Genomic DNA, 22,579 nt, shown 5'->3' with positions numbered 1-22,579 from the left:
GTGTGTAAAATTTTATTCAAATCGGTTCAGTAGTTTTGGAGTCCATTGCGAACAAACAACGTCACACGTAATTTATATATATTAAAATAATAATAGAAGAACAAGATTGAAGAACTGTATATATCGTTATCGATATTAATTGAAATAGAAAAATGTTTAGATACTCGTTCAAGTAGAATGACGTTTCAATTTTAATAGAAGTGAATGTACAAATGGTAGGAAGAAAATCGTGAAACAATTCAAGATAACGTTGGTATTGGATTCATGTTCTTTGTCCTTGATTTATAAAATTATAATTTTTCAACGTAACGACGAAGAAAATTGTGATGTTGAAGTATGTCTGACGCAATGAGATATCAGGAAATGAATAGAAAAAACATTCTTCAAGCATGATGTGACTGACTGACTGGCAGTATCAAAAATGAATTATCACTTGAAGTATATAATAAAATAAGAATGATAAGTGAATAAGGATTTTAAAGAAAGAATCATTTTTGAAGTGAAAACTTCTTTAGAATGAGAGTGATCTGAAAAGTAAATAAACGGAAACGGAGTTATGTAACGAAGCTATGAAACGGCTGCCATACTAAATAATGAGAGAAAAAGAGACAAACATATAGGATTGAGCCAGCGAGAGAATGAGACGGAATGTAGCTATACAGTTTTACTAATTCTTCAATAAAATAGAAAAGTTTATAAAAAAAGGAACTCGTTTACGAGACTCTTTTAACAGGCCTAATTAAAAATACTTAAACTTAGTTTTTCGAAGGTTTCACTTCTAGCACGTGTGATCTACCCACATGATATTTTTTTTTTTTAATGGGATACTTTCAATTAGGATTATTATAAAAAAATAATTCATACAAATGTCAGTAACCTTTTGTTATTGTATATATTATATATGTATACATACACAAGTGTGTTTGTTGTTGTTTTTTTTTTTATACAAATATCGCGTTACATAGAAATTTGATTTTTATTCATTGGAATGATTAATATAACAAAAACAATATATCATGATGATCATTGAATAATGATTTTATTTTATATTATCTGTACTAAATATTTCAATTAGGTATCAAAAATATTGTATTCTTTATATTTATTATAATATTTGTGTGTAAATGTGTTTGAAACAAAAATACTGTGCATGGATTTGACGATTACTATTTTGTCGTTATCACAGTCTAATTAAAATTTCGGATAGGTGATTTCCTATGTCCTCGTCGAACTATTTCTTTCTTTTTCTTTTTTTATTTTTATTATTATTCTTATTATTTTTGTCTTAATTTGATTCACCTTGACTCACAAAATGAGTGTCCGGTTTAATAAGAAGGACAGTGTTACCTTGGATGAATCAGATACGACCAAGAATCATAGCAAGTAGAGCCATGCGAACATAAACGCCATTCTCAGCTTGTCTAAAATAAGCTGCTCTAGGATCCATGTCAAATTCTGTAGAAATTTCGAAAACACGTGGTAATGGATGCATCACCACCATCTTCTTCTTTGCTCGTGACATTAATTGCGGTGTCACTATGAAATGACCACAAACCTGTCAAGAGAAATAATGCACGTTCACTTATTTTACAAGTACATAATCAACTTCAAATTGCACGTATTACATTTTACATAATCTTATTAAATATTTAATTACATCATCTCAAAAGGAACACATGTGTTTAATAAGTTCAACTAAAATGAAATTTGACTAGCCTACCACGTGATCAAACTTATGTATTGCAAGCACGTAAATCATAGAAGATACGTGAACGTTTATAGCAATTAAATGTTTTATGATTAGGTTCATTGCAATATTTGTACCCTAATCAAAGTATGTGTAATTTAATTTGTTTTTTTTTTTTACCTGTTGATATTCCTCCCGTGTCGCAAAACGTTCACTTTGAATACGTGTCATATACAACACATCCGTATCTGGTAATGCTGCTTCCAAACTTGTAAACTTCTCCTGAGATACTCCACGTTTTGACACATAATTCATCACATGATCAGGCATTTCAAGACCAGGTGGAGAAATATATCGTAGTTCTACGTTGTATAAGGTCAGTAACCTTAAATAGAAAGTACAATCAAATGTTAGTCATTTTTGTTTTATTTGTATCATAAGTTTTATAAAATTAGAATTTGATTTGATTGTACTAACCTTGCAAGGGAATGAACGGTTCTACCATGCTTTAAATCTCCGACCATTGTGATGGTTAAACCATTGACAGTACCAATTTCATCACGAATCGTGAATATATCCAATAAAGCTTGAGTTGGATGTTCACCAATACCATCGCCAGCATTTATTAAGGGTTTTCTACAATGCTGAGATGCTCTCTGTAAGAAACATTAATTATACAGAATAGATAGTTTGTTTTCTAAGTAAATATATCTATGTTTCAAATATGAGTACTTACAAGAACACCACCAGGTTCAGGGTGTCTAACAACAACGACATCTGCATAACCAGCCATTACAGCCACAGAATCTGTGACAATAAAAAATTGATTAGCTCTTATTTTTATAAAAAAGAAAAGAAAAAATAATTGTAGTATCTACATACCTTCCAAAGTTTCTCCCTTTGTAACAGATGACGTAGAACCATCCATGTAAATAACCCTTCCACCAAGTCGTTCCATAGCAGCTGCAAAACTACACGATGTTCTTGTGCTAGCTTCGTAAAAAATAGATGCCATAACTTTACCCTATCAAAAATGATTACAATCATTAATAACTATTAACACGATTTATTTATTTAAATATAATTTTCATAATGAAAATCTTACTCTTAAAATATAATCCAAAGTTCGTTCTTTACGAACTGCATTTCGGAATGTTTCAGCAAGATTAAACACTTCTTTAAGTTCATCTTTATTAAACATATCAGCAGAAATAACATGATGACCAGTCAAATTGCAAGTAACATGACTTAATGCTGTAGATTGTAGATGTAGATTTGTATTACTATCACTTTTATGACGTATGGAACTACTGAAAGACAAGGGTGAAATTGTTCGTTGAACTCCAAGTAATTTTGGATGATCAACGTCCAATGCAAAATGAACGTTTGATTTGTGACTGCTTGGTTGCAACAAGTGATTAAATTGTTCTGAAACAAATTTCAATAATTATGTGGCCTATTTATAATAATAATAATAATAACAATGATTAAGGAATTATTTCCTTACCTAATTGTTCTTCTTCCAGTTCACCACTACGATCGAGTGTATTAGGTGATAAAAGATTATCCAAACCTGAACCAGGTCTACTAACACACACATCAATCGTTGGTGCACTTACAACAGTCTGATTTTTTATTTTCCTTTGCATTTCTCTGATATCCTGACCGAATCCTGGATTAACCAGAACTTGTCCTTCAACGTAAGCTACTTCACCTCTCAGGACAACTCTATGAACAGATCCACGAACTTTCATACCAGCGAATGGTGTCCATCGAGCTTTGCTAAATGGCATTGCTTCTGGTATCACCCATTCATCGTCAAGATCAACTTCAACGTAAGTATTCAATTGATCTGGTATGTTGAAGATCTTTTTGGGATTTTTGTAAAATTTCTCAACCAGTTCCTAAAATGTTTAATTATAAATTTAATAAAATTATTGTAATGGGTAGCGGGTAAACTTTGTTTTTGTTAGAACCAGAAACAAAGTTTACTTCAGGTATGCGACCCTGCCCAACGCGAGCCATGATTCTCTCCCATTTCCATTTATTGAGAGGAATCATGTCCCAACCTAAAATTCCTACCCATAAAATAAACCCTTCCTATATCAATTCCAAAAATAATTCGTCAAATATAGGATCGTTTGTTTAGAATTAAAGAAACTAAATGTGGATGATAATGATGACGAATAAAATGATAAAAATTATGATAGCAGAGAGATAATGAATAAAAAGAAAATATATAACAACATTATATAGTTCTCGTATTTCTTGTCAATGATATTTCATCGGATTAATGTCTTCTGTATTTATCTTAGAAAATAAAAAGATATCGAAGTAATGTTTGTCGTTGGAAATACGATAAAACCAACACGTTTTCTCACTCCTATAAATGATTATAGTTTGGAAATATATTGAAGATTTTACTTTCTTTTTCCTGCTACATAATTTTGAAAGTGAACTCACTTCTATCGTAAGTCGTCCTTCGTGTACGGCATTAAGCAACAATGGTAAAATTGTTTCCAATCCTGGAAAACCTGGTGGTGCATTTTCACTTAATTTTTCTTCCACAGTGTGAGGTGCTTCAAAAATAAATGAAAAAGTTCAATTGTTGTTAGTTTTGAAAAATGAAAAATTTTAATTATTTTTTACCATGATCTGTAGCAAAACAATCGATGACATCTAAATTTTCCCATAAAGCTTGTTGGTCCTCTTTAGATACTAAACAAGGTCTTACTTGACCCTTTCTTTCACCAATTCGTTTTAGGTCATCTTCGCAAAGGAAAAGATGGTGTGGACATATTTCACAAGTTACTGCCAAACCCTGCATTAATATTATTAACAATTATTATATATTTTATGTTTAATCAAGTTAAGAAAATAGTAAGATTTGTAAAAATGTGAACCTTTTCTTTAGCAGTACGTATGATTTGAATTTCTTCTTTTCTTGCAACATGACAAATATGAACAGGTCTGTTATACAAATTAGCCAAAAGTAAAATTGCAGCTGTAGTTTGTCCCTCGGCATGAGCACATATTGGATATTTCTTAGGCCAATTTTGGAAATGCTAGAAATGAACATTATTGTTGTTAATATTTGTCGAATATATTTATATCTTTATATATCTTAGGATATCAGTAACAGGAAATTAGATAAGAGATACAGTGTAGAATGTTTTCCAACTTGACATTGCAATCTTAGCAAATATTTTTCTTTTCTTTTGTCTCTCTTTCATTAAATTTTTCTAACATTACGATTAGAATTGAAATGGGTTAACATTCTACCTTACACGATGTAATTTAAAATGAATGTATGTATCTATATGCAATACGATAAGGTTTGTAGATGTTTCTAGCGTGCGTTATCAGCAATCAGGGAAGTACCTCTAACTATTTTTTCTTCGTATTAGAGATTAGGTACGATTTGGATTAATAGGACGATGAGTAATATCATCGTATGCACTTTATCAAATCTAAGATTTAATTTTTTACCTTTGTCCAAACGTTCAGATCCAGCAGACGTAGTGTCGTGTAGGTATCATTCAAATACATTTTGAGACCTGCAGCAAGGGGTGCTAATTCTGGTATTGTACTATAATTATCTGATGATGCACCAACGAATAAAGCATAATCGCATCTTGCACCAGCTATTGCACGCTAAATTCAAATTAAAAAAACATAGAAATTAATATTGAAAATTATAATAACCCATATTTTGAAAAATTGTAAATTAATTCATACTTTAATTAATTATTTCATAGTTTTCCATGTAGTTTCAACTCGACCTTGTAATTAGATTTGATAACGTAGACGACAGATATTTTTTTAAAATAATATTTATATTTAATTAAACGATAATACACAAGTGCATAAATAGAAAATGATGTGAGTTAGATGACAATGAAAGTTAGTTACGTAAAACGTCAACATGATAAATCTTTTATCATTTGTTACCTCTTTTGCCAAGGCAAAGGTCTGATGATCAACAACAGCTGGATTTGTATTAGGCATTGCAAATATCATTGTGATACCACCAGCCAATGCTGCAGCTGTGCATGATGCGAAATCTTCTTTATGATTTGCACCAGGATCACGAGTGTGTACGTGAACATCAATGAAACCCGGTAGTTTAATCATTCTTCGTGAAGACATGCAATCCGTGTGTGTTTTCATACGTGGTGCATGTCCACCTAATATTCTCATTGCCTGTTGCATAAACAGAGAGGGGATGAATGAGAGTATTGTATTAAAGCGCCATTCAATTAAATATGATCTTCCTTGACGATGAAACATAATACAGTTTTATGCGTTAGAAGAAATACAAGAACTTATCTTGCATGTGTTCGTATTTTTTTTTTTTTGATATTTTTAAATCGAAGGGATTTAATATTTGAGTCAATGAACTTTTGAGTTCCTAATGACAATTAATAATTAATAATAATTTAATAAATTATAATTTATATATATTTAATTAAATACTTAATTAAATTATAAAATAATTAGTTGTACTTTAATAATTTTACTTATTATCTTACAATCCAGTATTTTATTTAATATCTCTTTCAAAGATCGATATTTTCTTTTGAAATAAAAATTGTATTATTTTTGTAATATCTTTTTCAAAATATTTTGATATTTTCATCATGAGAAAAATTATATTTAGCATATTGATTAGATATTGCACTGTGCACTTTCTTTCCTTTTTTTTCTTTTTTTAAATTACGATACGTAATACACGTCATTAATATCTACGTGTTCGGTATGAAAATAAGTGCACCGAATTTGTACTCAATACAATCAGTTATTTGATCTCATCAGATTAAATTAAGGAAAGTACAGTAATAAAAAGTGATTTATTATCAATTTTAGAACATTTTTAATAGAAAGTAATTATTGACCATCGCGTTATCATCGAGCTATGCGATTGGACTTTAATCTTTCGATATTTAATATATATATTTACTAAAACATTGAAGATTATAGTGAAATCTTATTTATGTGTAGGTATATATATATATATATAGATATATGTTTTATTTCGATACTTTACTTCACAGAGATTAATTTTGTTAGAATATCGGTCATCGTCCAAAGTCAAACTTCTTACTTATTTTCCAACCAATTGAAAGTAATTGACTCGAATGAAGTATGTTTCTATGGTTATTATTAAATTAACACAAATCAAAAACCATATATACATACACTAAATTAATTTTTATATTCTGAATTAGTATTGAATAGAAATTTAAATTGGTATTGTTTGATTGATACCAAAATGATAGTAATTAGTATTATATATAAATATGATGTATATTTACCTCAACAAGAAGTTTAGCACATTTAACATCTGTAACAAGCGGAACTGAATAATCTACCGCCAATCTTCTGGTACGATAACCATGTGTCATGAAGTTTGACACACGTCTAGCACCGCCATTTCTCATTGGCAAATTAATAACGAGATCGAATTGTTTTTTGGAAAGAAAATCGGCAAGATGTCTCAATTCACTTGGACTGGAGTCTTCGTTAACTCCGATATTTTCAAAAGTCCATTGCACCGGTTCTACCTGTAAAAATATTCATAAAAAAAACGAAATTCAATCATAATGATTAAATTTATAAACATCTCTCTTTTGTAATAAATAAAATTTGATGATGATTATTTTAGATGATCGTTTAGTTTTTATTAGAAATTATGCTAAGAAAACGTGGCTAACATTATTGGTTCTTATCGATACGATAATCGTTATAGATAATATATAATGATAAGTCAAAGAAAAAATACTTAACTAATGATTAATAATTATAATATAATATTTCAATGTGAATTGTTAAACGTAAAACATTTTCATTTTTCTTTGAAAATAACGCAATACTTTTATCGATATTTGATATATATATATATAGGATTTGTTTATTGCATTGTTGCAAATGCAAAATAATTGTATAGATTATTTTTTCCAAAAATGAATATATAGATGTAATCAGATACGATTGTGATAAGGGTTAAGGGAAAGATTAGATAACGATTGTTATTTTAATCTTTGGTATTTTTGCACGTGACGTCAGGATAATTAGTTCAGTAATTAATCATCAAATGGAAAGATATTTAATTATTGTTATCCTGTTATCCTGAACCTTTCAATTCATTTATATAAAAATGAGTTGAACATTTTTTTGTTATTTATCTCTTTGTAGAATAATTTACAATTCACGTGATTGCGATAAAGTAGTCACACCCCTTTTTTTCTTTTTACTTTACTTTAATAATCCAGATGATTTGTTGATAACCGATACCGTAATTATGTAATACAATTAAAGCGTATAATCTAATTGTTTAATATTTCTTTAGATAATTATAAAGAAAGAAAAATAGATCCTTTTGTAATGAATAAATATTTTCTATATCGGAAAAATAGCATGCAATTCAATGACAAAGGAAACGGGGCAAGGTAGGCATCGACATTTTTAATATTTTACATTCTTGTCGATAACTGATAGTAAAAGGCTGGGATTAAAAACGTTCAGTTGGGTTTGTTCGATAACGAGATAGCTATTTATCGGCAGGTGGAAACCAATAGGAGACTACTGTCTCACAGATCTTCGGTCAGTATTGAGTATACAAAATCGTTTAGTTTTTTTTTGTTTTTTTTTAGTGTACAATGATCAACACTAATGATCATTGTTGTCATTTAAAGCGTACCTTTAATGGTCAACGCTAATTAAAATATAATTTGATACGTGTTTTTGACTCTTCAATTGTTTATTATCAAAAACAAAAACAAACGTGTTCCGCGATTAGGGGTAACTCCAATTAATCCCCCATTTTGATCAACATTTTTCATCACCTCCCTCCACCCTTGTAAAAGATTATCAGTAACTCGTTAACGATTATCGATTGACTACTCATCATCGGAGTTTAGTAAGAGTTCCTTCAAGAAGTGACAATGGGTAACATCAAGTCTAGAAGATCGGGAAAACCGAAGAAAAAAGTTAGCGATGATAAAGTCAAAAGTCGTCATTCGGAATTGGAAGATGATGATTTCTTTGAGGATGATGTGGAAATGGATTGGCTTAGAAGATCAATCAGGAATCAACCGCAATACTTTGTACTTAATAATCTTATGATGTGCATACAATTCTTTGAGAATTATGAAAAGTAAGCAATTATCTTCTTTTTTTGTTTGTTTATAAAGTGGATAATGGTACTTGACATGTTATGACAATACAATATTAGATTTTTAATGATTTGACGTTTCTAGTACAACGTTGTATCAAAGAGTTTCTTTTTTTTTCTGAACATATGTTTTTAATTTTGAACGATTTTTAAACATTTATAATTTAAACAATAGTGTTAGAAATATATAAAAATAATGTTGAAATATTATGAAACACAATACATCTTGAATCAAAGAAAGAAAAATCTTATTTGTATTAATAATTTGTATGATGAAATTGAATTGCTGACTAAATGGAGACTTTGATCGGTCGTATATTTCGTCATGTTTCTAAAACGGTCAAGCATTAATAGATTTATCTATAATCGTGTAATTTCTATATCACTAACACTGATACGATAATTTAGGCTACTACTCTTTATCGATCATCATTCTTTTGTGACAACGTCATCCATATATATATTAAAAATTTCATTGTAAATTATTGCAACGAAACAAAACCAAATTTTGCATTGAGTAATAATCAATTATTATTTTCTAAAGACTTACACACATATATTTTATTGTTTTTTTTCCCCTTATTTATATCGACTTTGCATTTTTATAAAAAGAAAAAAAAAGAGTTCCACGAAATCATATTGATACCAATTGTACGACTGTATCTGACTTGGATTAATCTAATCGATGATCTCTATGACGTACTAAACAATATGGCCGATATGAAGTTGCGATAATTCTCGCAAAAATAAATGCGAGATTCAATTAATAAAATTAATTTTGTTTTTCAGAGATATTCAGCGTATTAGAAAAACTTTGGTGTCGTCTCGTGAAGTAGAATTGAACGAACGTTTGGCACCACACAAACATGTTTTATTGCCAGATGTTCTACAGGAAAAAATAGCAAAAAATGTTGGTTTTCTTTCGTCGAGACAAACCCTTCGTCCAACCATTGAACCATTGCAACCCGTTAGAATTTATGTGGTACACGACAATGTTGAAGTTATTGAGGAGGATGATCCAACTTATAGTCCTATGAATGATTCCTCTACATACAGCATGGTTTTGAAACAAAGCAAACACAGTGGTTGGTAGACCATTTATAGTATTAATAACCCCATGGCTTAATTGTATTTTAATAATTACAGGTTACGTGAAATTACAATTGCAAGAGGAGACACCTCTTTTGAAGAAAGTTATAGCAGAGGAACAATCGATAAAAAATGACGATGGATTTTACAGCGACGGTGACAGTCTCTACGGTCAAAAATATTCAAGAAATGGAGGAGTTGGTTTGAATAGACAATCGAAAAATAATTTGCAATCATCCAAATTTGGACATAGCAGTTCCTCACCTAATATTTACGAGGATAGTACCATGTACGGATCTAGTAGTTCACATGATCGAGGAAAGAATGAATCAGATCATTACAAGGTTGATTCTTTGATCGATGAGAGATCATATCGTGCACCTGAACCACCTCCGAGAAATAATGGTTATCTTAATCGAGGTGATAATGTTAGGAAAAACATCAAACATCATCACAAATCAAAAATGTATTCGCAAAATAGTCGTGCCAGTAGTACCAGTTCTGGTTACAGATCTGGAAACTATGTACTCGACAGTGACAGTGATTGCAGTTGCACTCATACCTGTAATTTAAGCCGAAGTTCTGACGATTTTTATGGCACTGCTGACAGTTCGAAAAATATGGACGGTGATTCTGATAGAAATCAAATACCTAATCAATGTTTCAAAAAGGTTACGTATACCAGTGAAGGGAAAATCTATGATCCTATAGAGGAAAGAAGATATCCGATGAATAACAAACAGAAAAGAATAAGACAATTTCTCAGACGTTACAATTACAATGTCTTTTACGTTAGCAGTCTTTTCTTTATGAAACACTTCTTTCGTGTTTTTGTTCATCAATTAACAGATGTTTTTGGTTTCGATCGTGAAACAGTGGATGATAGAAGACCAGAGGGTTCTATTATTTATTACGACAAAGTTATAGTATCACACATGTCGAGACTCACAATGATAGAACCTTATGAGATCATACCAAGTGTTTGGTCCCAGTGGCCTGAAGGTGCTAAGGAATGGTTGGATCGTCCTCGTAGTACTTGGCCTACCGACGATGAAATTGGAATGATCAAAGATTTAGGATGTTACATTGTACCGGAAGGATTTACACCGAAAAAGGGTATCAATCCTCAACAGGATCTTGAATGGCAATTGACATTTCCTGCTGCTGAGAGATATTTAGAAACTTGTATGACATCGGCTCAAATACAAGTTTATTTGATGGCCTTGGTTTTGCACAAGACATTTATCAGACCGGTATTTGATTCGATGTTTGGTCTTACCACGTCTCACATCAGGAATAGAATGTTTTGGATGATAGAAGAAAATGATAGACCATCTAAATGGCCAGACAATCGGACTGGTGAATGTCTCATTAAATTATTGCAATCTATGTATTATTGTATTAGTAAAAATGAACCGACTCTATCGGATTATTTTATCAGAGACAAGAATCTCTTTCAAAGAATACCAAGTGAGCATTTATTGCACACTCAGAAACAGCTCAAACGAATTCTCGAGAATCCGATTATGTACGTCTTCCATGCAATGGAGAACGTTAAGTATAGTCAACAGTTCTTTCCTAAAATAAATTTCGAGTCGCTGTTAAATATTCTTACTGCTAATGCATTGACGCTGATTAACCCAGCATTAGCTGGAGATATTCCTAAACCTTTGTCTAAAACGAATGAGGATGAATCCAGTACAAGGAAAGCCAGCGAACCCGTGTACACGGAAACAAGACCAGGTGGGTTTTGGTTGAACGCTAGAAATGTTAGTCGGACCGTGGACGAGCAGAAAATTTATGCGAACAGACCAGCTGTTACTAACAAAACCTTGATCAATCCTCGTAAAGCTACAGATTCGGTTATAGAAATCTCGGTAAGCATTGATATTACAAATGTTAATATTGTTTACGTTATTCGTGATTTTATAAGAACAATTTGGCATTGTATTTATCAGGTACAGTGTGCTGATTTGGACGGGATAAGACTTTGTGCATTATTGGATTTCTTCATCAGCCATTTTATCAAAATGGGCGAACGTTTCCATCAATATCATGCTATTGAACAAAAGGCTATTTACTTGGATCATGCAGAACGACTTAGCATTCTTCTTCAAGAATATCCAAGGTGTAAGAAAGATGCCAAAGCGTATCGTGAAAAAATAAAGGTCCTTAGAAGGCGTGAGGATCACTCGAAACCCGAAAATATGCCGCAAGTTAAACCGATAAAAAAAACCGGAGAACCGATCTTTACTATGAAGTTGAAAAATCGTTTCACTACAGAATCTCCAGAAGAATTATCACCAAAGGAATCCGAAACTTTTAACATGGAGGATCATACGTATGATTCAGCCTCTGTGACGAAAGAAATGATTCAAGAAAGACCAAGAACACCTACGTCACCATCGAGAACAACACGTGGTCCTGCTCCGATGATTCCAACTCCTCGAGTACCCAGTTCAATAGATAAAACGTCCAATCCTGTTAGGAGAACACCTACATCGATAAACAAAATGCCCACTCCAGTTAGTCGAGTATCCAGTTCGAACAATGTTCCTAGTCCCACTAGGCGAGTACCAAGCCCAATAAACAAAGTACCTAGCCCAATTAAGCGAACTCCTAGTTCAACAGATTCAGAAGGTTCAACTTTTAGTAAAAAAGTACCATCTGTTACAAATGAAATGATTAATGATGAGGAAAGTTTGACGATAATAAGGGATAAACAAATAGAAGTAGTTCCACCGCGTGTCGTATCACTTGTAGAAAATGAAAATGAATCATTTTTATCCGAGACAACTTATATTTAATAAAAGACAGTGTTCTTAGATATGCATATGGCTTAATTTTGAAATTATTAAACAAGGACTATAGATTTCAATTGGATGCAATGCTTATTTGATATTTATTCTTTTTAGATTATTTTAGAAAATAATGATGATTCTACGAACGGGATTAATACTCGACGTAATTTTCGATATTTAATATAATATTTATGACGAAGCAGATTAATCGGTTTAGCATTTAATTGTATTAAATTATATCATTAATTTACTGTTGTTCATTTGAATAATTAATAATAATATTGCTCGATGCTGCCAATATATATTTTGTGTGTGTGTGTGTGTGTATGTGCATAATATTATAAGTATTAATAATTATTTTTACATAAAATGATATAAATTTGTAAAAAAAAAAATGTTAGGATTAAAATTTGTATATATATATATATGTGTGTGTATAAGTATAAGATGTAAATAAATATTTTCGACGAAAGTTAATTGTCTCTGAACAATTTAAAATATCTTAAATATTTTCTAAGTGTCAATAAAATAAATTCTTTATCAACATACCTCGACTCCATGTTCAGTATAAAAGTCAGCAGTGCCCATGCTAGCATACAAATTGTAGCCCATCTTGTGTAAACTACTAATGGCTGGTAATAATTCCATTTTATGCTGAAATGAAACAAAGTTCAATTCATTAGTCATACTTTAAAGATAAGTTATATATTTCTACAAGAGATCTAAACTTACTTTGAAACTTCCTATTGATAATAAGATCCCTTTTTGTGGTATATGAAAACCGGTACTCATCATTCCTTTCAGATAAGCCTCGTAACGATTTTCTCCGAAACAAGCAACTTCTCCCGTCGATACCATTTCAACACCCAACATGACGTCAGCACCTATTGACCACATAAAATTTAAAACAAAACCCATGTTTCATTTTGATTAAAAGTATATTTTGCAGTTGATACTAACCTGCTAAACGAGAGAATGAAAATTGTGGTACTTTAACACCAACTTTTCCACACCCAGCTAAAACATCTACAGGTTCAACTGATTCACCAACTATCAATCGTGTTGCCATTGCAACAAAATCATGATCCAAGGTTTTGGAAACGAATGGGAAAGATCTTGAAACTCTTACGTTGCATTCTATTACTTTTAATTCATTGTCCTAAATAGATAATTGTAGTTTTATTTTTTATTTTGTAATAGGGGAGTTTTTATAGGGGTAGCGGGTAGACACTATTTGCAATTATAGCAAACAGGGTCTACTTCAGGGATGCGACCCTGCCCTACGCGAGCCATGATTTTCTCCCACTTCCAATTATTGGGAGAAATCATGTCCTAACCTAAAATTCCTACCCATAAAATAATATTCATCCTACACCACTTTCTATCCCAATTAGAGGAAGCTTATGATGATTCATTTTATCAAGTATCATTTAAAATTTTAATTAGAAATGATTTGTAAATTATCATTGGATTACCTTAGCAATCAATTGCATGTTAAAGGGACCAGTTACTCCCAACGATGCAGCAATAGCTTTAGAAATTGATTTAATTTTTGCCAATGTTTTTGCATTGATATCCTGTGGGGGTGTTACTAAAGTTGCATCTCCTGAATGTACACCAGCATTTTCGACATGTTCAGAAACAGCCATGCATAAAATCAAACCTTCGTAAGCTACAGCATCCACGTCAATTTCTTTTGCTTCTAAAATGAATTTTGATATTACAACGGGATGTTCTTTGCTAACTTCGCTGGCACTTTTCAAATAAGATTCTAAATCTTGATTGGAGTGTGCAACATTCATAGCAGCACCGCTTAAAACGTAAGATGGTCGTACTAAACATGGATAACCAACTTCTTCGCAAAATTCTATTGCAGATTTGAGATTAGTTAATTCTTTCCATCTGGGTTGGGAAATTCCTATTCCATCCAACATACGAGAAAATTTAAATCGATTTTCTGCACCGTCCACAGATTCTGGTGAAGTTCCAAGTATTCTAGCTTGTTGTCTGTGAAGATTCATAGCAATATTGTTTGGCAATTGTCCACCCATTGATAAAATGATTCCTTCTGGTGATTCATTGTCATAAATGTCCATTACAACTTCAAATGAAATTTCTTCAAAGTACAGACGATCACTCATGTCATAATCCGTACTCACTGTTTCAGGATTATAATTAACCATGATGGTTTTACGATTTAAATTTCGTAGTTCTCTTAGACAACTTACAGCACACCAATCGAATTCTACAGAACTGCCGATTCTGTATACTCCAGAACCTGAACAAATTGAACTTAATTAATAAAAGATAATTCAATTGAAAATAACTAATCATATTTCCTTACCTATAACCATGGTATAACCCCCAGGAAAATCTACGTCATGGGTGGTACCATTGTAAGTCAAATAAAGGTAATTCGTAGTCGCTGGCCATTCAGCTGCAACTGTATCTATTTGTTTAACCATTGGTCTGATATTATTTTCTTGTCTTTGTATACGCACTGCTAGTTCTGAACTTTTAACAACTGTGGCTATTTGTTTATCAGAAAATCCAATTTGCTTTGCACGTAATAAAACTTCATGCGGTATTTTTGTATGATCGGTACTTTCCAAAATTGAATATAGGTCGATTATGTTCTTCATTTTTTGCAAAAACCAACGATCTATTTTTGTTAGTTCATACAAACGATCCATGGAATATCCAGCTTTTATGGAAGCAGCTAAAACAAACATTCTCTTGTCCGTAGGTTTTTCTAATTCCTCATCGTTGACACATTTGATGTAAGGATCAAAACCATTAACACTTTCGTCAACCATTCTCAATGCTTTTTGGAAAGCTTCCTCAAATTTACGACCAATTGCCATTACCTCGCCTACGCTTTTCATAGAGCTACCAATCTAAGTAAAAAAAAAAAAAAAAAATAGAAGTAAATTATTAATTGATAAAACAAGATACAAGTAAAGAATTGTAATCGAACCTTTGTGCTGACTCGATGAAATTTGCTTAGATCCCATCTTGGTATTTTGACAACGCAATAATCCAAGCTAGGTTCAAAACAAGCTGTCGTTCTTCCAGTTACAGAATTATGAATGTCAGGTAAAGGATAACTCAGTGCTAATTTAGCAGCAACATAAGCAAGTGGATAACCAGTTGCTTTACTAGCCAAAGCAGAACTTCTTGATAATCTTGCATTTACTTCAATGATGTAATACTCTTCGCAATTTGGATTCAAAGCATATTGAATATTACATTCTCCTACTATTCCAAAATGTCTGATAACTTTGATAGCTGTAGTTCTAAGCATATTGTATTCCCGATTCGATAGGGTTTGACTAGGTGCAACAACAATTGATTCCCCAGTGTGAATTCCAAGTGGATCGATGTTTTCCATATTGCAAACTGCGATACAATTGTCATAAGCATCTCTTACTACTTCGTATTCAACTTCTTTCCAACCCTTCAAAGATTTGTCTATGATTAATTGATTGGAATGAGCTAGCGCCTGTTGAGCTAAAATTCTCAATTCTTCTTGCGTATTAGCGAAACCTGAGCCAAGACCACCGAGAGAAAACGCTGCTCTTGCCATAACCGGATACCCAAGTATCTCAGCTGCTTCTAAAGCCTTGATTAAATAAAATGAATCATCAACCTTTTCTTTTCTTAGAATTCTAACATAATTATATTATTTAAGTCGTAATATTAATTTACCTCCTTGATGGAATATACAGCTGCACTTGGTGCAACTTTCTCGTTAATTTCACCGATACGTTCGGCAAATATTTTTCGATCTTCCGTTTGTATGATCGATTCGATAGGTGTGCCTAAAATTTTAACATTGTATTTTGCAAATACACCGGTTCTTTCTAATTCAACTCCACAATTCAATGCAGTTTGACCACCAAATGTTAGTAATACTCCATCAGGTCTTTCAGAACGTATTACCTATGACAAATATATTTTTTTAAATATACCAGTAATATTATTAACAAGTTGACAACGTGTTAATAGAAACACAATGGAAAGTTGAATGAATCATATTTTGACTCACTTGTTCAACGTATTCTGGAGTGATTGGTAAAAAGTAAACTTTGTCAGCCATTCCTTTGGTGGTTTGTACTGTTGCAATATTGGGATTAATTAAAAGTGTTTGAATACATTCTTCTTGTAATGCTTTGATCGCTTGAGAACCAGAATAATCGAATTCTCCAGCCTGACCAATGCTAAGTCCTCCCGATCCCAAAATAAGAACCTTTTTTGGATGAAATTTATCTATCGATTGCGATGCTTTAAATTGCAACTTTTCATTAAGCCTGTCTTTGACAGTTATTTGTGGATGACCTTTTATATGGTCTATTACAGTATCCAAAAAGACATCGAAAAGACATTCCAAGTCTTGCGGACCGGCAGTGTGTTCTGGATGAAATTGTACGGAAAAGTATGGTAACGTTGAATGAACGATACCTTCGTTACTTTTATCATTGGTATTGGTGAATAGGATTTCCCAATTGTCAGGTAATTTATTTGCGTCTACTGCAAATCCATGATTTTGTGAAGTCATATAACAACGTCCGGTTCCGTGATGAGTTGCTGGTTGATTATGACCTCGATTACCGTAACTGCATGCAAATGGTAATTAAAAAAACATAATCTTTCTGTAATAATACATTCATAACTGTATAGTTAGAGTTTTGTAATAATTTGTGTACCTCATTTTGTAAGTAGTACAACCAGCAGCTATCGAAAGTAACTGGTGTCCCAAGCATATACCAAAAATAGGCTTTTTATTCGGACTTTCCAAAACTTTAGAAAGATTTTCAATGGTGGTCTTGCACATGCTTGGATCACCAGGTCCATTGCTTAAAAACAAACCGTCGTATTCGGCCTTTTTTAAATCATAATTCCATGGGACAACGTCTACTCGGGCCCCACGGTTTAACAATCGTCTCAATTGATTGTATTTTAATCCACAATCAACTACACATATACGGGGTGATCCATTAGGATTGTACGTTCTTGGTGATGCCTAAACAAAGATAATGATTTATCATAAACTTAGATAGTTACAATTAGAATAAACGTATTTTATTGATTGAAAACTTACACGTGAAACCTCAGCAACGAGATTTCTTTTATTTGGATCTAGCAATGGTGGTTCGACGGGTAAAATACTGGAAGAAGGGGGTTTCCCTATTACAATTCTACCCAATATGGAACCCTTCTCACGAATAATCTTTGTAAAAGCTCTAGTATCGATCTCATAAATACCAGGCACACCTTCTTCTTCCAACCATTGCGAGAGTTTTTTCTTTTGACGCCAATGACTTGGCGTTTCGCAAATTTCCCCAACAATCAAACCAGCCGCCCAAATTCGATTTGATTCGAACCAACTGTAAATTCAATTCAATACAATTTTCATCATATCGTACTTTAATCGCGATAGTAGGAGTTATCAAAAAGACAATTGTTTTATTAGTTTGTTTACACAATTCTATTGATAACGATAAAATCAGATTACCAATTATGCAACTAAACAATCTTAAATATCATTGAGCGATACAGGAAAGTGGAGGGGAAAACAAGTTGAAGCATTTTTCGGTTCTTTTGTATTTTTTTTTCTTTTTTTTTTTTTTTATTCTAATACAATCGTAATAGAAACTCAATGGGGACAAAAGGGATCGGGGAGAGAGGGGTTACTGAAACGAGTGGTACAATACACAGAAGACCATTCTTCACCCTATCCATTTTTTTATTTGAATACACACACACACACACACATAGGACATGCATTCACACTTACTATGGTATATCGTATTCATCCTTTTCATCTCCAAAGACGCCATAGTTACCCACTAGTGGATAAGTAAGTGTCAAAATTTGAGCATGGTAAGAAGGATCAGTTAAAGATTCGGGATAACCCACCATACCGGTCTGAAATACTAAAAACCATACTCGTTAAATAAACATGAAGTTGAATAGAAATTTGTAGTTTTCCTTTCACGACTTGCATAACAGATTTTTTTTTTTTTTTTTTTTTTTTTTTTAAAGTAGGAAAATAATATTTTCAATTGTAATTGAATTTTATTAATCATTTATTGTTATCGATTTTTTTTTTATTGTACACACTATAAATTATAAAAAAAAAAAGAAATAAATTACTAAAGAGTAAATAGTTTATTTTATTTTATTTGGTTAATACAGGGTGTCAATTAAATAAATATCTATTTAATCTGTATCGTATCTTTCCTATAGTAGTAAATAAACAAAACAATATTAATATGGGAATTGAAAAATGTTTTTGATGAACAGTTAAAGTGTTAGTTCGATTTATTAATGGTAATATTTATTGACCCTAAGGGCAATGAATATCGAGACAGTTAGTTGATCGTATTTAATGAAGACAAAGATGCAAGGTCCACGTGGTCATTTGAAAGTCTACATATGATAACAACACGCCGCTTAATTATTATCAGCAAACTATTTTATTTGACCTCGTCCAATATTATCAATAATAAATGTAGCAAATTTCATTTTTAAAATTTTCTTTTTTTTTTTTTTTTAACATTTTTACAACTATAATGAACAAATAAAATACAATACAATTAAAATAAAATAAAAATGAATGATATGATTGATTTCTGATAGAACACAATAATAATTACAAAGAATTATTTCGATATTATTTAAAAAACGTGAGAATGTATCGAACGGGGGGGGGTAGAGAGGGTGGGGGAGACGAGTTGGACAAAAGGTTTAAAAAGTAAACACGTGTTCAATGAAATTCTCACCGATTTCACCGTCTACAGATATTTCGGCACCGAATCGTTTTCCCGGAAAAATACTTCCATCTTCCAAGATAACATAAGCATTGAAATTGTCCTTCATTTTAGCCGGTTCTTCGGACATTTTGTTTTGAAAAAAAAAAAAAGAAGAAAGACGTTAAACAATGATGCACGTGTTGCTGATTATAACACGCACTATCATGTATCGGGTCTGACTGGTGGGTTTCTTCAAGAACATTGCTGAGTTACCGGCTTTAACGCAGTGGTTCCCAAAGTGTTTAATACCGCCCCCTGGTGAGCAATTGTGAGGTCCAGAGGGGTGATAACGACTAAAGTAAAGTTTGAGAGTGGGAGAAATGAACTACTAAAAAGGAAAAAATGTCAGTTGAGGCCGACCCGTGCTGCTGTTTGTGCTACACAATGCCGGCATTTCGATACTGTGTCAATAGTAACAAAATATCAGAAAGAAATTCCCTTATTTAGGCTTTTTGGTTTCTTATCTTCGCGCCTGGTAGACCTGGAGGGTGATGAAGTGGTTCAGGGGGGTGTTTAATACGATCATGGTGCAAAATTAGGACTTGGAACATTGTCTTTGTAAAGGAATTTGTTTTAGGAAAGGGGGTGGTAAGACCAAAAAGTTTGGGAACCACTGGTTTAACCGGAAGCTTATATTTCTTGAAATACTACTAACCCAATCTACGTTTCTACTGTGCTGAAGAAGATCGTTTGATTGGTCTATTCGAATCGTTGGAGAATGCGCAAGCCAACCCTTTTTAACGCGCTACTTTTGAATCGTTTGGTTGATTAACTCCGGATTGGTATTGCAAGTTTCAATAATAATTGAAGATTATAAAATGATTTTATCTTGTTTATCTTGTGTGTGCAATGGTTGCATAATATTTTTTTTATCTTCAAGAATTTTTCTGAGATTTCAAGTTCATACAAAATAGTTTATGTAAATGAAAGTACATTTATGTTTTGTATTATCGTTCATCGATAACCCAGGTCAATTTTAATCTATTTAAATCCTATAATATATTATTTTCTTGTCATTAATAATTATTATTGTTATTACACGATGATAAATATGTGTAGTTTTATTTAAACAAAAACAAAAAATGTTGAGAATGAACAAATAATTCTGAAACAAATTTTATTCTTCGTCATGGTTTTGTCTCTTCTCTTTTTTCTTTTTTTTTTTTTTTTTTTGACAGTAATTGTGATAAAAGAAATAAATAATAATGAAAGTGTAGTTTAATTATTAAATATGTATTTGAATATTAGGCAGCCAATCGACGATGTTGCCATGATTCGGTCAAGTTGTTTCTGTTGTATTGCACCCTGTCTCCTATAAGTTCATCCCTTGCATAATAAAATTCCACCATAGTCGGTAATAATTTATATCCAATACTGAAATAAATTTCTATTGATAAAATGAACCTTAATTTATACAAAATTCAAACAAAAAATGAACGTACAAGTGATCAGGCATTGGTAATTCATTTTCCCCTCTTTGATATTCTCCCAAAATTTGATCGTGTCTTCGTTTTAACTCATCCCAATCAACTTCTTGGTCTTGATGACACAAATGGGATCGAATTTTGCAAAATAATGGTTCTCTATCGTAAATGTGTTTAAATTCTGATCGCTTTAACTTTTTTATTGGACCTTCAACTCTTACCTGCACAAATTTATTCATCAATTTTTATACTGATGTTCCAAAAGTTGTACTAAGTAATAGTTTATTAATCAATTCAAGATAGAAACTATCTTTGCCATCCTAAATGGTCAAGCAATTTTTGGAACACCTTAAATATTAAAAATTTGTTAAACAAATTCAAAGTGTCACCTGTCGTGCAATATTTTGTCCTTTATCATTTATATAAAGCCATACGAAACACAGTGCAGCCCTTGGTACGCTATCCTTTATGAAATAAATTAATTCAATAATTAATAAATATAATAGAAAATTAATTTTATATTCAAATGAATAATACTTACCAATTCTGATGCTTTTCTACTACGTTGATCAGTGACAAGTACAAAACCATCGTTATCATATTCTCTAAGAACAACATTCCTTGCAGCAACTTGATTATCCCTGTTAAATTATAATCATCAGTTTTATTATTTCATTTCATTTATAATTCATGAATTATATTGCAAATACTTACTTGGAGGTTGTGGCAAGGCAGAAAACATCAGGCAAGTTATATTTATATTTTCTTGATTCTTTGTGCCATGTTTTAAAAAGATCCAATGGATCATCGACTATCCCATCGATTTTTGATAAATCCGAAAATTCTTCCTTTACTTTAGTATCCTTTGACAAAACATGTAAACGTGTTAAAATATTATATAATTTGGTATTATGATAATTATAACCTTGTTGTATGGAAAGTTTCAGTACAATATCTTGTACAGTTCTCAACTATAAGTAAAATAAAAATATGATCTATTATGACAAGTGAATGTGATACTTATAATCAAGTTACAAGCATAAAAAAATCATGTTGCAACTTGTATGTGGTTTAGAAATTTCTAAACCTCAACTATTCGTCACACATTTTCTTTTTTCTTTTTTTTAAATCGTAAGTAAAATTTCAAAGTAAAAACATTCACCCCTATTCAATTTAAATTCATTTTTTTTTGTTCTTTAGTTGAAATTTGCAACATTGTTAATCGGCACGAATTTTTCGCGCGAGTTATTTTTCTTATATATTTAAAATATTGTATTGTATTAGTACAAAAAACAAAAGTCTTACCATGTTTATGCGTGAAATAAAATGGTAGTAATTAGTGATTATTTCACTTGATAGTTTTGAAAACACAGGTTGTATCGGGTCGTTTTTCAACAGACGACTGAGCAAATAGCAGCTGACAATTTAAATATGAACTCCTTCGAAACTCCCACCACTTGGACACACACCTACATTACTGCATTATATTAACATCATGTGTGTGTGTGTGTGCAATTAATATCTAGTTATATCAATGTGAGTCCATTTTATTTACATTGAAAAGAAATGAAAAAAAAAAAAATGAAAAA

The 22,579-nt window shown here is 31.7% G+C and overlaps 3 protein-coding genes across 3 annotated transcripts; 1 reads left to right on the top strand and 2 right to left on the bottom strand.

Moving 5' to 3' along the window:
• Nucleotides 1-873: 873 nt before the first annotated feature.
• rudimentary (carbamoyl-phosphate synthetase 2, aspartate transcarbamylase, and dihydroorotase rudimentary) lies at nt 874-20,529 on the bottom strand. The gene is made up of 25 exons (XM_015325641.2): nt 19,537-20,529; nt 18,549-18,687; nt 17,853-18,138; nt 17,458-17,774; nt 16,800-17,367; nt 16,460-16,693; nt 15,729-16,373; nt 15,096-15,648; nt 14,227-15,029; nt 13,712-13,910; nt 13,484-13,635; nt 13,301-13,405; nt 7,003-7,251; nt 5,639-5,890; nt 5,177-5,341; nt 4,591-4,752; nt 4,337-4,508; nt 4,151-4,266; nt 3,195-3,591; nt 2,793-3,115; nt 2,570-2,711; nt 2,424-2,494; nt 2,165-2,343; nt 1,868-2,072; nt 874-1,555 (listed from the first exon to the last, which is right to left on the bottom strand). Exons 1-25 carry the CDS (start codon nt 19,652-19,654, stop codon nt 1,358-1,360), a joined length of 6,750 nt encoding a protein of 2,249 aa, XP_015181127.2. The 5' UTR covers nt 19,655-20,529; the 3' UTR covers nt 874-1,357.
• On the top strand, nt 7,705-13,234 carry LOC107068848 (uncharacterized). Its single transcript, XM_015325642.2, has 4 exons — nt 7,705-8,843; nt 9,651-9,946; nt 10,008-11,827; nt 11,909-13,234. The coding sequence occupies exons 1-4, from the start codon at nt 8,632-8,634 to the stop codon at nt 12,755-12,757; spliced, it is 3,177 nt and encodes a 1,058-aa protein (XP_015181128.2). The 5' UTR covers nt 7,705-8,631; the 3' UTR covers nt 12,758-13,234.
• A 137-nt stretch (nt 20,530-20,666) lies between the features above and the next one.
• LOC107068828 (uncharacterized) lies at nt 20,667-22,453 on the bottom strand. The gene is made up of 6 exons (XM_015325611.2): nt 22,296-22,453; nt 21,705-21,853; nt 21,532-21,631; nt 21,380-21,454; nt 21,009-21,211; nt 20,667-20,940 (listed from the first exon to the last, which is right to left on the bottom strand). Exons 1-6 carry the CDS (start codon nt 22,296-22,298, stop codon nt 20,811-20,813), a joined length of 660 nt encoding a protein of 219 aa, XP_015181097.2. The 5' UTR covers nt 22,299-22,453; the 3' UTR covers nt 20,667-20,810.
• Between the last annotated feature and the right edge of the window lie 126 nt (nt 22,454-22,579).

Source organism: Polistes dominula, unplaced genomic scaffold (genome assembly GCF_049000335.1).
Source record: "Polistes dominula isolate Pdom_NZ unplaced genomic scaffold, Pdom_raw_medaka contig_19, whole genome shotgun sequence".
Taxonomy (NCBI): Eukaryota; Metazoa; Arthropoda; class Insecta; order Hymenoptera; family Vespidae; genus Polistes; species Polistes dominula.
This window is presented reverse-complemented; position numbering and strand designations above follow the sequence as displayed.

Coding starts and splice junctions, on each gene's coding strand:
- rudimentary (XM_015325641.2), bottom strand. CDS start 19,654: ATGTCCGAAGAACCGGCTAAAATGAAGGACAATTTCAATGCTTATGTT. Junction 13,406..13,483: donor TATCAATAGGAAGTTTCAAA/GTAAGTTTAGAT, acceptor GTTTCATTTCAG/CATAAAATGGAATTATTACC. Junction 4,509..4,590: donor TACGTACTGCTAAAGAAAAG/GTTCACATTTTT, acceptor ATATTAATGCAG/GGTTTGGCAGTAACTTGTGA.
- LOC107068828 (XM_015325611.2), bottom strand. Junction 21,212..21,379: donor GACAAAATATTGCACGACAG/GTGACACTTTGA, acceptor AAATTTGTGCAG/GTAAGAGTTGAAGGTCCAAT. Junction 20,941..21,008: donor TTACCAATGCCTGATCACTT/GTACGTTCATTT, acceptor AATTTATTTCAG/TATTGGATATAAATTATTAC.
- LOC107068848 (XM_015325642.2), top strand. CDS start 8,632: ATGGGTAACATCAAGTCTAGAAGATCGGGAAAACCGAAGAAAAAAGTT. Junction 8,844..9,650: donor TTCTTTGAGAATTATGAAAA/GTAAGCAATTAT, acceptor TTTGTTTTTCAG/AGATATTCAGCGTATTAGAA. Junction 11,828..11,908: donor ATTCGGTTATAGAAATCTCG/GTAAGCATTGAT, acceptor TGTATTTATCAG/GTACAGTGTGCTGATTTGGA.